Raw genomic sequence first — 16,688 nt, 5'->3', positions numbered from 1 at the left:
CCACCAACATTATAAAGGCATTTTAATTCCTCATTGCCCACAGACTAGCAGGGGAAGATAGATAAGAATCCTACTATAATTCACCAGTTTGCTATAAATCTTGAATCCTTGACTGAGCATTCTCTACTTTGAAAAGAAGTAAATACTTGTCTTTTTTAAAATATTTTCTTTATTTATTTTTTGAGAGAGGGGAAGGGAAGGAGAAAGAGTGGGAGAGAAATATCAATGTGTGGTTGCCTCTCATGAGTCCCCTGCCGGGAACTGGCCTGCAACCCAGGCATGTGCCCTGACTGGGAATCGAACCGCGATACTCTGGTTCGCAGGCCCGCGCTCAATCCACTGAGCTACGCCAGCCAGGGCGATACTTGTCTTTTTGACTACAAACACGAACACAGCACTTTTAAGATTCCCATGAAGACAAGGCAGCAAAGTGGCAGCATGTATGAAATACAAGGGCTACAGTGCAAAGAGTATAATGGATGAAGAAATGATGGCCAGCAGTGTCCTGGGGGAAACGTGAAGTTCAGACAGACAACAGAGCAGAGAACATCATAGCAGAGAGGGCACAGTGAACAAAAGCAAAGAGGTGGCATAGAAGATGTATTTAGGGAGAAAGAGTGAGGAAGTCTAGGGAATTAGAGTTTATTCTCTAGGAAATATTTGGAATTGGCTAGATGGTCTTGATCATTATAGAATACAGTTAGGAACAACTGGGACTCAAAAACTTTTCAGCTGTGGAACACTGCCTGACAGTACTGGTTAGGAATACCTATTACGCAATGATTTGAAAATAGACTATATGTTATAAAAATGTGTAAAGAATGTTGGGGATGAAAAGAGGTGAAGATGGATGCTGTCTTGAAAAGCCACTTTTTAGGTTAAAGTATGTTGTGTGCATAAAGCAATAGAGACACAGAGGACTAAGGTGATGGGAATAGGAATGGAGCTAAAAGTATATAAAGAAGGAAGAAGCTAAGTAGTTACATACAGTAGTTATGTATACATTGGGAAATGAATGATGGCTTATCTCCAGGAACAGGGCAACTCTGGAAAGGAGATAAAAAACAAACTAAAGTTTGGGTTTAAAAATTTACTTTAGTCTGTCTCATGGTCACAATAACCTTAAACCAGCTACCCTATTAAAACTAGCAATAAACACTGACATTCACGTGTTACTCCCAGGTAATCAAAAGAATGGTTGTGTTCTGTGTATTAAATATTAGTCTTAAAGAGATTAAAAAGTGATAGTTTCAAAATCAAGAGAGTAAAAACACATTGTGATCTTTCTTTATTTCACCAGAACATAAAGAGCACTACCAGCCCCAGCTTTCTGCCTAATAGGTGTTTCATGTTTTCTAGAATTTTAAAACCACTGGGAAAACATTTTCGGTGAGCTTTATTAGTACTTAAAAAAGGAAGAGAGAGGGCCAGGGCAGTCAAGGACAGAAGCGGTCTGGAAGAAAACGGCGCCCTGCGAAGTGAGTTATGGCTTTCAAAGCACTCAAGCTCCAATAGCACCAGGCTTCTGGGAACTACCTCAACCCCACACTTCAGTTCTGAGGGCATTCTAAAGCGGTGAGTCTCTTCTGTCTGCCTACCCTTGACAGCAGTAAAAAATATCCTGTAAGTGTGGATCAAGAAAAGCAGACACGTCACCATTTTCTACTTCTGGGTGTTTTTCCATAATCCCTGCCCTCTCCCTTTTGCTTTCATTGAAATGACTTAAGCCATGCTGTCCAACAGGCTTGAAAGAGGAACTCAGAAGCCCATATCCACTTCTGGAACTCCTTGAGAATCCAGAAGATTAAACAAAGCACACAAGAACCCTGTCTTCTTAAGGTGGCATGGTTTAGAAGTCCAGGGTTGAAAGAAAAGTTTGTTCTTTTTCATGCCAGACCTTAAATAAAGACAGAAACTCCCTGTGCTTCTTGCTGCTGCTGCCCTGAATAACTAGGACAGCAGGAAACAGCACTGCACAGCCAGAGCGCCTTTCTCCCAGAGCCCCAGCATGTCACTGTGGTCCTGCGGCCAGTAACTGAGACAGGCTGGTGTGCACTGATTGGCCCTGGAGAAAGGAAAAGGAAAACTTACAACAGCTGAATGCTTCCTGCACCTCCTCTCCTTTATGGTTCTGACAGAAAGCAGAATTCAGCTTTGTGGGTTAAAAATCTGTTAATCCTTGACTCAAATGCTGAGCATTCCTCAGATTACTGTGCCTTTGCAGAGGAAAGGACAAATCTGTAAAAATAGCCACAGGACATGGCTATTTTAGATAGCTATTTTAGATAGACAGAAGCTGTTCCCCCACTCGAGTAATTGCCATTTGCCAGCCTATGGGAACTGTCTCGGCAGATGCGCCTTCCCTTGGTGGTATTTAAGGAGAAGGGGAGAGGTCGTGGGGAATAGCAGTGCTAGCTACCCTGCTTGCAGATCTGCTGTGCTCTCCTATCGAAGGAGAAAACGTGGAAAAGATAATAAAGGCCTTGCTCTGGGCATCAAAGATATGTTAATTGTCCCCCCCAACATCTCATACTACAGATGAATGGCAATAACCCAGAAATGTAGATTGTCTGTAGTGTTCGGATAAATCTGAGTTGTTGATAGGTGGGGGAAGCAGAATAGGGAATGTTTTGTAAGCAGTTAGTTCCTGGCCTTTTCAAAGTCTTTTAGTCTATTTCTCTATCAGTGATGCAGTCTTACAGGAATCCTAATCGGTGCTCTAAAACCCTGTTCGGAAATCTCTATAGACTTAGAAAATGTGAGACATGGGTGGAAGAGGAATAAAAATTAACACCTGAATTCCTTGCTAATAATATATGCTAATGATCACAGCCAGATTGCAGCTGCTCTAAGGGAAAGACTCAGAAAAACTAGGCTTAGTTTTAAAAAGTTCCCACTATATTTTTATTTATGTGGTTTTTCTTACTTTGTTTTGTTCTTATTTTTTGTTGTTGGTTGCTGAGTAGAGAGGGTTAATAGGTGGCAGATCAACTAAAAAAGGGAGAAGGAACGACCTTAAGATGTTACTCAGATCAGCTCCTGATTAAATTAGCTCACTGTGCATGACATTAAAATTATAATTACCTAGTTTCAATTTAGATAATCATTCTATTTAATTACTCCCATATTAAAGCAAAATAAAAATTTAAAATATTTTGATACATAAACATTTTCTAAAAACATTCCTTTTATCTATGCTATATTATTTAACTCTCCTTAGAGAAATTAATTCAGAAATGCTTTCGTTTCTTTTATTGATCACAAATTGTTATGCTTCCCCACCCCTTGTTCCTGATAGTCCTTATCTTTGGCCTCTTCCAATGCCACCTAATTGGGAAGTCAAGGTGACTTCTGCTTCTAATTGGCACCATTCAATGCGGTTGAAAGCCTCTTGTAAAGGATCACTACCAATAACTAGATATTAGCATTTTCTTAGCAGGGGAGGTGAGGTAAGCACAGGCAGCCAGATCCAAACCAATGTGACAGGAGAACAGAAGAGGGGTGCAAGAGGGACCCGTTTAGATGGATGACAAACATGGCTGCTTGGTCTGGGTCTGGAAACAGCCCAAGGTACCTTGGCTCTCCTGTCAGAATGGTCAGCTTGTTCGGTTCGCCATCAGTCAAGGTGATCCCACCTTTCATTAGGCCCCACCCACCTAGTATATTCACAGACAGCAATAAACAGATCAATTTAAACCTTGAAAAATTTGTATACATAAGCAAAGACACACAAAATCACTTTAGTACAGTTCTAATTTCTTGGTTTTCAAACTCCCATTTTACCTGAGCATAAACTGACCTTAAAGCATCAAAGAATATGTATATTTTTAAAAGGACATTAACAACATCATCTACCTACCTTTCCGAAAACTAAAACATCGTTTGATTCTTCTGTATGTAGTTTTGGGAATGAAAGGAGTTGATGCTAAGGCACCTGAGGGGCGTCCCCCCACGTTTCGGTCTTCAGGCATCATACAGGCCCAAAGTTCTGACAGTTTCAGGCTTCCTTTAAGACCTGCCTTTGCCCGATATCTCACAGCCACTCCTTCTCATGTTTGTTTATTTGTTAGGTTTGAAGTGCTGATTCCTAGGACTTGTAGGTTTTTATCATCCAAGTCCTGAAACAGGGGCAAGTTACCACCTCTCATTTACTTCTCTTTGGAAAAAAGATTCCTTTTCTCTTGCCTAATCCACAGAGTTTTTAAAGGTTTTTTTTTTAAGTTTCTGCAGACATTCCAAAATGTCACAGCAAAAAGAACTGCAGCAAGCAAGCTGCACTTCCCAAACAGCAGGAATTGTTTTGTTTTGTTTTTTATTAAGAGCTGTCTTCTCAGCTGGAACTGGGGGTACTGAGATTCTTCTGGAAAGGTCAGCAAATAGCCGTGTACCAGGGGATAGAAGAACAATGACAAAAAGGACCCTGAGGAATAAATACTTCAGGACCGTCCTTGCTGGTTCCTTTCATCTGAGCAACAGGGGAGTCGAATAATGGCACCTTCTCCAGAAAGCTTTTCAGTGCATCATATTCTTTTCAAAGGGCTCTCCGGTTCCTTTTTATAGCACCCCTCATCCTTTGATGCTCTGCAGGCTTCTCCTTCTTTTCCCTTCTTTCTTCAAACTCCCGGGCTCCCAAGGCAATCGCCACGTCAGAAGAGTCAAGTGCCTATTCCAGGAGACTCTTTGGATCCGTGGGGGAGGCGGCTCTGCAGGGAGCTTCTCTCCCCTCCTCCAGCGCTTGCTCCCTTTTCTCAATGAAGAGCTGGGCGGGAGCTGGCTGAGCTGCGGCTGCCCCCAGTGCCCGCTGGTCACATGCCGCAGGTGCAGTCACAACGGAGGAGGGAGAGGGCCACTCCGCGTTGTGAACCCCTTTTCCTTCGTTTGACTTTGAGTTGACTTCCGGGCTCTTGTCTGTGCGGCACCTTTACAGCCGGCTGCCTTGGCCTCTCCAGAAATCCAAAGAGCCCCAAAGCATCCCCAAGGGGGCAAACTTTTTGCCCCTTCCTTCCTGCAATTATTCTTTTCCTGTACACAATTTTTTAAAGCATACTTTGCGATTTAATCTATTTGTGAGTGCTGACTTAAATGTTCATTACAACATACATGTGTATATTTGTGTACATTTTTATCTGTGAAATAGAAAACAATCTAAATTTAGTAACGGAAAACCTGTAGGTATAACCACAAAACAAGTCAACTACATTCATATCCATATATATATATGAATATATATACACGCATATGAGTATAGTATATGTATATAATTTCTCTGGTTATATTTTGAAAGCCAATCTTGTTTTCAACTTTCTCCCCTGCTCTTGTATGCACCCTTTGCACCCAGCCCCCATGTCCACCAACCCTTTCAGCCCAACTAATTGAGCAATTGACTCACTGGGTTAATCATTCATCCACCTGGCTGTTCCATGAGCAGATTGGGAATGCCAGTGCTTTAACCCCAAATGACCCCCAAGGCTTCTGTGTTCCTTCTCAGTCATTCAGCAGATTTACAAAACTGTGAGGAATACTAAAAACACACTCCCCAGAGAAACATCATTATCCTGCTTAGCATGCCCAGATAGGGATATTTTGTCATTGAAAAGATCAGTTTTACTTATTTGTGCCCCACAGTTCAAACATTGTTTTTAGCTCCACATCACAGCAGGCAGCTAAGAAAATAAGAAGCCACCCAGTGAAGACAGTGGCAGGGCTGGGCAGGGGCTGGGAAGCAGCTGTGCCTGCAGAACACTTCCCTAACCTCAGCATCGGTCAGAGAGAGCACAAGGAATCAATCAGAGGCAACTGGAGCTGGAGCAGTTCTGTCTACTTTCCTTATTTCACAAGTGAGGAAACTAACGATTGAGGGGGTCACTTCCCCAAGGTCACAGAGCAGTTCTGTGTCAGAGGCAAGACCACTGTGCCTCTTAATTAACTCCTGCTTGCCCACATGCAATTATTCATTATGAGGATTATTCATATTCAGTATTTTTACTGCCTTGATGGGTCTCTGATTCAATTCTTTTCATCAGAAGCCAGAAATATGCAAAAAGAACCCGATTTTGTTGGTAGCTAAAGTTAGGCTAACCACTCAGATCTCAGGAACAATTAATGGCTTCTCACTCTCCCCATATCCAGGGTGAGGCACTTTTCTACACACATTGCTTCAAGAACAATTGAAAAGAAACTCAGAGTAAAACAATAACAAATGAAGAAACAGACAAAACAAACAAACAAAAAAATTCCTAAATTTTCCAAAGCTAAATAAATGTTTTGACATCCTAACTTTTGGATCTGACTATTAGGCAAGAATGATGTGCCTCTCAGCATTGTTGATAGTAAAGCAATGGTTTGCAGGTGGTTTTAAGCAGATAACACAAAGTTGAGGCATCTAGATTCAACACCAAACTTTGTCAGTCTAGGTGGTTAAGAGAGGAGGTCTACTTTATGCATTTCTATTGGTTCCCTTCCCCCATCTGATGGCTTATTGTCTAAGTTTTCCTTATTTAATAAAAAGAAAAGCTCTACATTTTGTGATTTTCACTTAACAGTTTTTAATATCTAAAGATTGAAAAAGCTAGGTAAGCTCCTCAGGTTTCTCCTTTATTTTAATTAAATATCTCCTATTAGAGGGGTAAGGAGGGGATATTTTACATGGACATGTGAGCTGGACAAAGGGAAACTTAGGTACCTTAAGCAAAACTTTAACTCTTTCAAAGCACAGCTTGTGAAACTGCTATACAAACAATGAACTGTCTTCTCTGGAATAGACACATTTAAAACATATCCAAAGGTGGCATACAGAAATTGAGACATCAGGGATATAGATCACCTTCCAAATGTCTTTACAAATGCCATTCGATCAGTAATGGCAACCGTCTCTGAGTGGTGGGAAGGAGGCTGGGAGCCACAAGGTCTTCGTTTAGGGTTAACAGGTCACAGGTTTCATACAAGGACAAGAAGGGAAATGTGTTCTCTTATATAAGATATTTATGGCAATTCAGGAACTTTTTAAAAGAGCTTTATTGAGATGTAATTCATGTATCATGTATTTCTCCATTTAAATTTTATAATTAGATGGTTTTTAGTATGCCATCACAGATACATGAAACCATCATCACAGTTAATTTTAGAAAATGTCATTACCTCAAAAAGTATCTTTGGTTCTCCCTCCCCATACCACCTTCTTATCCCCCCCACTGCAGCACTAAGCAACCACTAATCTACTTTCTGTCTCTATAGATTTCCCAGCTCTATATTTAATATGAATGAAATCATGTGATAACTGGTCTTTTGTGACTGGCTTCTTACACCAAGCATCATAATGTTTCCAAGTTCATTCATGTTGTAGCACTTGTCGGTATCTTAGTCCATTGTTTGACTGACTACATGGAGATTACTACATTTTGATTATCCATTGTGTGCTGATGAATATTTGAGTGTTTTAGCTGTTAGCAATAATGCTGCTATAAAGATTTATGTATAAGTTTCTGGGTAAACATACACTATGTTTTCATTTCTCTTGAGTGCACACCTAGGAGTGCAAATGTTGGGTCCTGTTGTAATTGTGTTTAATCGTTTGAGGAATCGACAGACTGTTTTTCAAAGGAGCTGCACTATTTTACATGTCCATCAGTAATTTAGAGGGTTTTGATTTCCATACACCTTGCCAATACTTGTTATTATTGGATTTTTTGAGTCTAGCTACCCTGGTGCGTGTGAAGTGGTATATCATTGTGGTTTTGACTTGCAGTTCCCTGCTGACTGATGACTGTGCCATCTTTGGATTGAGCATCTTCTCCTGTGCTTATTGGTTTGTGTATTTGCCTTGGAGAAATGTTATTTAGATTCTTTGCTGAGTCAAATTAGGTCAAAAATTTGATTTGTCTTTATTATTGAGTTGTACTTATTACATATTTTGGATACAATATATGATTTGCAAATACTTCCATTCTGTGGGCTTTTTCATTTTCTTGATTGTGTCAATTCCAATATTTTTGAAGGACTAAAAAAACTCTATTAATGCCAATCATCACACTTTAAAAAGGTTTTGTTTTTCATGTAATAAAGACTATACTATCATTAAAGCATGGACTTATATTTTTTGTTTACCTCACAGTAGAAGTAATAGATCACACTATTGTGCTAAAAAGCAGGAGGAAGCTCACAAGTCAGAAGACCCGAGTCTTCTTCCTCCTTCTGTTACTCATAGTATGCCACTTGTCAAGTTATTCCTCCTGCTAAGCCATGAAATGCAGGGTTGAACTGTAACAGTGGTTTTAAAATATTCTTAATCAGTGGAAAACTTGTTTTCAATGAAATGTTAAGTGAAATTCTAATATGTAAGATAAATGAAAGGGTTTTCAGTTATATAAATTTATTATTTGAAACTCAAATTTATAGTATTTCTTAAAAAAGTGAGCATGATGAAGTGGAGATTGCTATATTAATACAAACATTTGAGACCCATGAATATGGGTGACATTTGGAATCTTTGGTCAGTATCAATATTTAGTTCAGTTCTATATTCTATATTAACTTTGGAAATTCTAATTTTTAGGTAAATCACAAAGAATTCCTTAAAAATTATATCAGTACTTTGAAAGCTTGCTTTGTAGGCCCTGGTTAGTGCTGTGCTGTTAGAGTGCCATCCTGATATGCCAAGGTTAGGGGCTCGATCCCAGGTCAGTGCACATACGAGAAGCAACCAATGAAAGCATACATAAGTGGAAAAACAAATCGATGTCTCACCCTCTCTTTCTCTGTCTCTCTCAAAATATTAATAAATAAAAATAAAAAATAAATAAGCTCATTTAGCAATATCATAAAACTCTTCAATCAAACTAAGAGAACAGAAGATCTATTCCTTGGAGCATTGTTTCTATTATAAATACTCTGTGCCAAAATATCTATCTTTAAAAGTAAATATGAATTAAGCATTTGCAAATCCCTGAAGCTATTCTATAGGATGAAATATATAAACCAATCATCTATTAGAGTACACCTTCCAGGGTCGTAAGTTTGAAGATTATTTATAGCTTTTGCCCAGATTGCTTCTGATACTCTTGGGTTGGTAGGACCTTTTACAGTCATTGATTTGGTGATGCTTACTAAATCTCATTCATTCTTCTTGAGAAAAGGACAGACAGAAGAGGAGGAAACAGACAAAAAGCACATTTGATGGAAGTAATCACTCAACAAAAGTTCCTCCTTCAGCAGATATTAAGGATTCTCTGGAACTAAGAAGCCCCAGAAAGCTCCTAACCAAGGCTCCCTTCTGGTTTTCGAAGATCTTTAGAGACAGCAGAAACTTTGAAAGACATATCTCAGGCTGTCCACAAATCCACGGCCCTGAAAGTACCAGCAAACCTCTAGCAGTTCAGGAGGTGTCTCTTGTGGACAGTGATGTGAAGAATCCTCTGAAAAGGCACTGGGGCAGAGACCTTAGCCCCATTGGCCTCTTTTACAGATGTTTTACATAGTGACTTACCAGTCATTTTAGTATATGAGGATGTGACCACATACATTGTCACCCAAACTAAAACACTGTGAGAGGAAAAGGTAGCACTACCAATCATTAGCCTGGGACAACAGTTGTAAACCAGACTGTTACCAGGCAGCATGAGGTGAGCGGTCACCCTGGGTAAGAACCAACTTCTCCCCCAACACAAGGTATTGCTAAAAAACAAACAATTTGTAGATACGTATCATTAACTTGGTAAAATATCAACATGTCTTCAACAAATTTTTACTATTTTAACTGGAACCTAACTTCAAATTATAAGCAAAGATTTTGAAGTTTTTCTACGGTGTAAAGTGGTCAATCAGTCTAAGAAGCCTATGCTATGTTAAGGGAAAGGAATTTCACTTTTGCATACAGGGTGCTGACAATACACATAAGATAATATAAAATAAATATGTAAATAGTAATTGTTTCACTAAATATGAATTTGTTTTAATACAATTTATTTAAAATACATCAACATAAAAATTAGTCTTACAATGTTGGTTACAGAGGAATACTTTGGGGTTTATTTAATTGGTTCTATTTACAGAATGTTTACTTAAAATAATTTTTCTGTCTATATTATTCTAGTTTATATTCTTCGGTAGCAATGACCACATCTGTTACCCTTCCTTCCTCCTTTTAGTTCTACTCACAGCACCATCTAGTTTATTCTTCACCTGATAAATTCTCAACCCTGTATGAACTAAGAATCTTTACAACTTATTATCAAATCCACAAATACTTCCCTGATCTCAATGCATTTTTTCATTCCAGTAACCATCAGAATGTCATTCAAAGTGCTGCCATTCCTCGTTACATCACTGAGCTTCTAGCAGGTTGGGATCTCTTCCAAAGCTACTAGTCAATTTTTTTCCTCATACCTACATGTTCTTAACTAATCTACATTTATGATATCGATCTCATAACTATTATTGTTAGTGACATGAAAAAATCCAAAAGAAAAGTATAATCTATCAAACCAGCAGTTACTTATATATGTATCTAACTATAACATGAAATAGTTTACTATTTATTTTAACATTAATCTATTTGAAAATAGGAGCTGATAGTAACATTAGCTGGCAGAAAGGATGAACAGGTTTGGTCTACTTTTCTGTTTTTCCATGATTTAAAAGTACACTCACCTCCTCCAAAAGGTCCCCATATGACTCGGCGGATGGATTTGACCCAGTCTTCCATATCATTCTGGGTGCTCGCCATGAGGAGGTAGCTCTCATGATTTGCTGTCATCCGATCCCGATCACCTCCTATAAGAAGACAGTAACACATGAGTGTGTGCTCAGCGGAAGAGTCCCCATCAGCAGCTTCCTAGGGATTTCCTGAAGCACAGACTGTGTCCAGTGCAGCAAGGACTAGGTTTTATCTAATGAACTGAAAATATTTACCATGGTTTCAGCATGGAAAACAAATTCTGCTTAAAAAGGAAAGGCTCTTATGTTTCCAGGAGAAAACTGAAAACAAATGTCATTTTCCAAACAAAGCCTGCCTTTTTGTCCTAGCAACAAGCCATAGACCTGCATTAATTCATAATCCTGTCTATTCACACTGCAGTGCTGAATAGGAAGAATAGCAAAAGCAAAATGAAACATGGAAAAGTGGCTTGTATAGCCTGGGTTTTTGTCTGAAGAAGTGCTGCTTAGCACATGCACAGTGAGGCCACCAGACACCATGGGTGAGGTGGGGAATTCTAGGGAAGAGAAATGACCACGTGAAAAACTTTGAGCCAGAAGTTCTCCCCTATCATTTTGTCCTGGAAGAGAAGCCTCTCCCTGCAGATCACACCTTCAGGGGGGCAAACGAAGAGGAGAGAACACACAAGCCTGGTTAGTCATAAGGCCAAATCAACCATCCCCCTGCCACGGGTCTCAAAATGGAGAGTGAGCTTTAGAAACCCCAGTCTTAGGTTGCTTCCAGCTCTTGGCTATTGTAAATTGTGCTGCTGTGAACTTTGAAGTGCACAGATTCTTTTGGATTGGTGTTTTAGGGTTCTTAAGATATAATCCCAGTAGTGGAATTGCTGGATCAAAAGGCAAATTCATTTTTAGTTTCCTGAGAAAATTCCATACTGTTTTCCACAGTGGTTGTACCAGTCTGCAATCCCACCAACAATGGATTAAGGTCCTCTCTTCTCCACAACCTCTTCAACACTTGTTGTTTGTTGCTTTGTTTATGATAGCCATTCTGACTGGTGTAAAGTGGTAGCTCATTGTGGTTTTAATTTGCATCTCTCTGATAGCTAGTGATATTGAGCATCTTTTCATGTGTCTCTGGATCCTCTGCATGTCCTCCTTGAGAAATGTCTGTTCAAGTCCTTTGCCCACTTTTTAATTGGGTTGCCTGTCTTCTTAGAGTGGAGTCATGTAAGTTATTTGTATATTTTGGAGATTAAACCCTTGCCTGTCTAGGTGCCTGTCAGTAAATGAATGGATCAAAAAAATTGTGGTACATATACACAATGGAATTCTATGCAGCAGAAAGAAAGAAGGAGCTACTACCCTTTGCAACAGCTTGGATGGAACTGGAAAGCATTATGCTGAGTGAAATAAGCCAGGTGTTGAAAGACAAATACCATATGATCTCACCTTTAGCAGGAACCTAAACAACAAAACAAACAAGCAAGCAAAATATAACCAAAGACACTGAAATAGAGAACAGGCGGACAGTGACCAGAGGAGAGAGGGGAGGGAATTTCAGGGGGAAAAGGGGAAGGATTTACAGGAACAAGTACAAAGGACACATGGACAACAACTGAGGGGGGAGGAAATGGGAAGGAGGTGGGGAACATGGGGGGTGGGCTGAGATGGGAGTAAAAGACAGAAAACTGTACTTGAACAATAATTAAATTAAAAAAATTATTTAAAAAAAGAAACCCCAGTCTTGTCTCCACAAAATAGGTTGATGGTTTCTTTTATTTTCTACTCCTCCCACCACAAAAAACTCTGATAACCTCTGACATCAATTTTGAAATGCTAGACTTCTGATGCATGTGATTTAGTTTATTTGAAATCTTTACTAGCATATTAAGTTTACCTGGTGACAAAATTTTTTCATTTACAAAACAGGAATAACCATCTATGACATTGAAAGAGTTCTTGAGGCATAGTTTCCCTTTGCTCTCACTTTATGCTTAAAGGAGTATTTCTGAAGACAAGTATCCGTGACCCAATTGCTTCACTTTCTCTGAAAATGATTAGTATTGTTATCAGAGGGATTAACTAAAGAAACTAAACATTAAGTGTCTGACTGAATACTGATAATATTTTAGGGTTGTACAGACTGCTAAGGTGTGCAAATAATCTATCAACAAACATTTAATTTTTACTAAGTGTTGTGAAACATACAGACTTGGGTTGAATTAATTCATATCCAAGTGCTTTATTTTGTTAAGACTGTTGTTTTTTGGGTTTTTTAAAATTTTATTCAGTTATTTTTCAAGTACAGTTTTTTTGTCTATTTCTCCCATCCCAGCCCCCCTGCCCCGTCTCCCCACCTCCCTCCCATTCCCCCCCCCCAGTCCTCATCCCTGTGTCTTTCATACTTGTTCCTCCAAAATCCCTCCCCATTTTTCCCCTTAAAAATTCCCTCTCCCCTCTGGTCGCTGCCCACTTGTTCCCTATTTCAGTGTCTTTGTTTTTATTCTGTTTGCTTGTTTGTTTTGTTGTTTAGCTTCCTGTTAAAGGTGAGATCATATGGTATTTGTTGTTTGTTTTAAAGTACATTTAAATACCTTTATGAGGAATTTGCAGACACCAATTTACAACACTGCCTTTTTTTTATGGTCCAATCTATTTCCCACATCACTCTGAAAGCTATAGGCATTTGTGTTGGTAACCTCTGAATTCTATACAAATGCCCTAGGTTGAGAAATACAACTACTCTACCACTGATGTAAATTTATCCAAAAGAACAAGCATAAACTAAAGGGGGGGTAATGGTGGGGATGGGGGGGTTAGGGTGGAGGGGAATGAAAGGGGGAATAGAACAACTGTAACAGCATAATCAATAAAAAAATAAAAAATAAATAAAAATACAATAAAAAATAAAATAAAGCTAAAAAAAAAAAAAGAACAAGCTAAAGGCTAGTGAAGTGAAATAACATTAAGCCAACCATAGAAACAACTAGATTGGTATTTTATGTTTTAATACTACTGGATGAGAATGGGGAAGGGGCCAAGGGACCACTACAAATAGGTTCCCTAATATCCACAAATTTCTGAAATAAAAGTAGCCATCTTGTATTTTACGAATATCTCACTATTTGGGAAACAATGAAGTTCTTACAGCTCTAGGTCTGTGGTAGGTCAATTACCACTTTAAGCAACTTGTATCTGAAAAGCATAGGTTTAGGAATCAGAGAAAACCCTGCTGAAATTGAAATTCTAGCTTATATTAGCTATTTGCCTTCTGGGAAGTTACATAACTTCTGGAAACTCACAGTGTTTAATCATGATTTAGAAATAACAATCTCTGTATAATAAACTTTTATAAGAATTAAATGCAATAAAGTAAAAATACTAGAACTGTGTTAAGCTAAAAGAGAAATTCTATAAATATTAATTCTTATTTAACTACCTCTCACCCTTAAAAATGCTAAAAGGACATATATTTAATATTACCTGGGAGATATTATGTTTAGTAAGTGCTTTGGGACAATTTCTCAATAGTACACACATACGAGTATTTTTTAAAGCCTCTCTGTCTTTGATACAACACACATACAGTTGTGTGCTGTATGTGTGTCTGACTATGTTACACATTAGAATGCATATGCATGTTTGTATGGCATATAAGCATCAGAAAAAACTCAGTGACAAGAAAAGATGCTTCACTTGGGATGGCACAGTACTACACATTTAATTTGTATCCTGATCCACTTATACTACAGCATTGGGCCAAAAAATTACCATTTGAAATCAGAATATTTTAATTATTGTCTTTGCCTGAAAGATGGTAAGCAATTTAGAAAGCAATATCCTGCTGTATCACTCCCAGCCCAGGCAGAGGCAGCCCCGGTAATGAGAGTGAGTGACAGCTGCTACAGTGTGTTTCTGCCTGAAAAAAGGAGAATGATCAGCTCGACCAGCCATTATCCTGATTTCTCATGTGATTCTCATTCTCTGCCAATGGTGCTGTGTGTCTGACCCTGAACTCATTTAGACAGCCAGTCACAGATATGTAATTCCATCTGTGTATTTCACCCATGGATATACATCTTCATTCCTTAGTGTATTAGCAAGGGAGGTGGGAAAGATTTAGAAGAACTTTTTCTATGAGTCTCAGTGAGAATGTAGACTCATGCCAAGAATATGATTAAAACAATTGGAGACCATTATATAGGCATGAACTAAAAATTTGTGATTTCTAATACATAACCCTTCAGTTCTAAAAGCCTGGGACTGGTATACAGCCTTGCAATCAAAGGGGATAAAAAACAACATTAAATATATGACTTAATAAATGAATAAACTCAGTATTGACTTTCAACCATGTGAATCAAATGTTACTCTCTGTTAATCCTTAATGGGGATTAATGATCCATTTAACTACTGAAATTCTTTCCAAGGTAAAATTTTAAATAGCAGCCTTGAGATTTAACTATCACTGGAGGGAAAATGTCATTGTCATCTTCAATCCATATATATATGCATGTACATGTGTGTTTGTGTGCATATTACATTATAGCCAGTATACATTCTCATTCTTAAATTCTGCTTCAATATAATACCTATGCAGTTTTATTTTTATTTTTAATAATGTTTTATATGAAAGTGGGCTTGTACACATCTTAAAAGATACAATGTATTAGGAAACTGTATATAACTTTTAGATATTAATTCAATTGGTAGCAATGTTTAGGTGGATAGAGTTAATACTTCAGAAGTTTGTGATTTGAAGTTAGTAGGTCACATCATTGAATTTTACTTTACATATAATTGAAAGTATGTTTACATTTCATTGGTATCTTTTGTATGTTTGAATTTGACTATAGTTTTCTTTCCCAGAAACACAATACATTCTCTGAAATAAAATGAGTATTTGACATGTTTAATTTTTGCAAAAATTAAAAGAAAATTAAGGAAAGCTTAATTAATTTAACAGACTAAGGAAAAACTACCTGGCCCTGGCTGGTGTGGCTCAGTAATTGAGTGCCAGTCTGTGAACTAAAGGGTTGCTGGTTCGAGTCCCAGTCAGGGCACATGCCTGGGTTTTAGGCCAGGTCCCCATTATGGGTATATGAGAGGCAACCTCGCATTGATGTTTCTCTCCCTCTCTTTCTCCCTCTCTTCCCCTCTCTCTAAAAATAAATAAATAAAATCTTAAACAAAAACATGAAAAAAAGAAAAAACTATCTGGAATTAAAAGGCAGGTTAAAGGAAACTACATTAAAATAAATACATAGTTCATTAAAAATAAATATATCCAATAATTATATGAATGATTACAAAAATAATTTAAAAATAATTTTTGATAAGCAACTTTGCATAGAAATTTTTTAAATTTTTAAAAGAAATGTTGGAAATTATGTGTCAATATATACATGCTCATTGCTTATAGGGGTATGAGTAATATTTCTTATGATGCAGCCACTAAGTTTTGAAGAATATTTCTTAATATGACTTTTTACTACACAAAAGGAAATATACAATTTTATATATGATATTATCACTCAATTTTAATATAAATAGACAACCAGATAAATACACAATTTTAAATTAAAATACATAATTTTAACAATGGTTATCTCTGAATGTTAGGGTTGGGAAACTTTTTTGCTCTTCTTTTGTCCTTTTCAGTATTTTCCAGATATTTCATCATTTGTTGTTATATGATGTATGTTATTTCAGATGTTTTATCATATATTATTTTATTCTCCAATAAAAAGATCATTAAAAAGAATAAATGATAGGAATCATATGATCAGAAAAGCACTAATCAATACCAAGCAAATATAAGCTGGAAGATAACTACCATTAGCCTCACTGCTTAAGACTGTTCACTTTGAATTCTCACTAATGTACCTATAATCTTCTCCCTCTTTCCCTGCCACTGGCCCCAAGCACATCTCCAAGGGCAGACTGGGACAGGAGACCGGCGTTGCTCAGAGTGTAGACCAGCTCACATAGCTAGAACCTCCTCAGTGAGAACGAGACTGCTGCTATTACCTTTC

At 37.9% G+C, this 16,688-nt stretch overlaps 1 protein-coding gene across 6 annotated transcripts in view; it reads right to left on the bottom strand.

Annotated features, from left to right (window-relative positions):
* Positions 1-16,688, bottom strand: part of ARHGAP24 (Rho GTPase activating protein 24) — a 513,936-nt gene that overhangs the window by 65,648 nt on the left and 431,600 nt on the right. For 4 of the 6 annotated variants that reach the window (XM_053666367.1, XM_053666369.1, XM_053666371.1 and 1 more), the window contains one exon: positions 10,645-10,767. In XM_053666367.1, the coding sequence (XP_053522342.1) occupies positions 10,645-10,767 (123 nt within the window). Of the gene's footprint in view, positions 1-2,091; positions 2,181-3,859; positions 4,774-10,644; positions 10,768-16,688 lie in introns of those variants that run through there. The other 2 variants (XM_053666368.1, XM_053666372.1) reach the window with 2 other exon arrangements.

This window comes from Artibeus jamaicensis, unplaced genomic scaffold (assembly GCF_021234435.1).
Source record: "Artibeus jamaicensis isolate MK-2021 breed Jamaican fruit bat unplaced genomic scaffold, CSHL_Jam_final contig_452, whole genome shotgun sequence".
Taxonomy (NCBI): domain Eukaryota; kingdom Metazoa; phylum Chordata; class Mammalia; order Chiroptera; family Phyllostomidae; genus Artibeus; species Artibeus jamaicensis.
This window is presented reverse-complemented; position numbering and strand designations above follow the sequence as displayed.